The sequence below is a fragment of the Elephantulus edwardii genome, unplaced genomic scaffold (assembly GCF_000299155.1).
Source record: "Elephantulus edwardii isolate Elephantulus edwardi_28Jun2011 unplaced genomic scaffold, EleEdw1.0 scaffold00253, whole genome shotgun sequence".
Taxonomy (NCBI): Eukaryota; Metazoa; Chordata; class Mammalia; order Macroscelidea; family Macroscelididae; genus Elephantulus; species Elephantulus edwardii.
Window position 1 is genome coordinate 3,790,415 of NW_006400003.1, and position 985 is coordinate 3,791,399.

The 985-nt window shown below is 44.8% G+C and overlaps 1 protein-coding gene across 1 annotated transcript in view; it reads left to right on the forward strand.

Moving 5' to 3' along the window:
• The first annotated feature begins 858 nt into the window (after window positions 1-858).
• Window positions 859-985, forward strand: part of LOC102843221 (tRNA methyltransferase 112 homolog) — a 10,876-nt gene continuing 10,749 nt past the window's right edge. The window contains exon 1 of the mRNA XM_006899359.1: window positions 859-981. Coding sequence (XP_006899421.1) covers window positions 859-981 — 123 coding nt within the window. The remainder of the gene's footprint in view (window positions 982-985) is intronic.

Below are 985 nucleotides of genomic sequence, written 5' to 3' on the forward strand. Positions count from 1 at the left end.
TTGTCATATATGCTCATCTAAGTATGTTCTATTGTACATAGGGTATTTGAAGGCCTGTGATTTCAGAAGTGGATGGCCATTTGACCTCGTCTGTCTTAATTTGAATGCTCAGATATAAAACAGTATTTGACAAGCATTTTACAAAAGAAGCAGATGAAAGACATTTCCCCAATTATAAAAGCAACCAGTAGATTCAGAGTTGGTCCTCATCCTTGACAAGTGTGTCTTGACCAACATCTTAGCATTTTCTCTTTTCCACCAGCATCCCCTTCTACTCCTGCCTATGCCATTCAACACCTCTCTCCCTCTATCCAGCCCTTAATATGACAGCTTAGATCTCAAGCCTTGTGGGCTTCTGTGATTCCAAAAGCCTTGTGCTGCAGCCAGTCTTTTATGTGCCACCCAGTATCTCTTGAATTTAGGAGTCTCTAAGTCCAAATACAAGGTACTAGTATTAGGGAAGTCTTTCTATCTCAGACGGTTCTGAGGAAAAGTCCTATGTCTCAAACTTCTGCTCTAGGACTGACTTCTTGTAGTTTAGTGTGTCTTCTTTTTCATTGGCAGCATACTGCTTTCACAAGAGGAGAGTTTCCCAGGAACAGGTGATTTGTCCTGTGGATCTGGTATATAAATGTTGTTTTCATGACTAGAGGGCCATACATTAAATCTCTTGTCTCTGTGCTCAGCCTCAAAACTATTTGAACACTCAGCCCTGCTTGAGAGAAGTCTAGGATTGTAGGCATACCTGCGTTGGATGGGGCCAAGGTGAAATCTCCTGCCTTGGTGCATAGTCTCAAAGCTACATAACCAAAACAATTGTTAGACAAAGTAAAAATAGTTTCGAGCTCCGGTGGCAACATGAAGCTTCTTACGCACAATTTGCTGAGCTCGCACGTGCGGGGGGTGGGGCCCCGCGGCTTCCCCCTGCGGCTGCAGGCCACCGAGGTCCGTGTCAACCCGGTGGAGTTCAACCCCGACTTCGTAG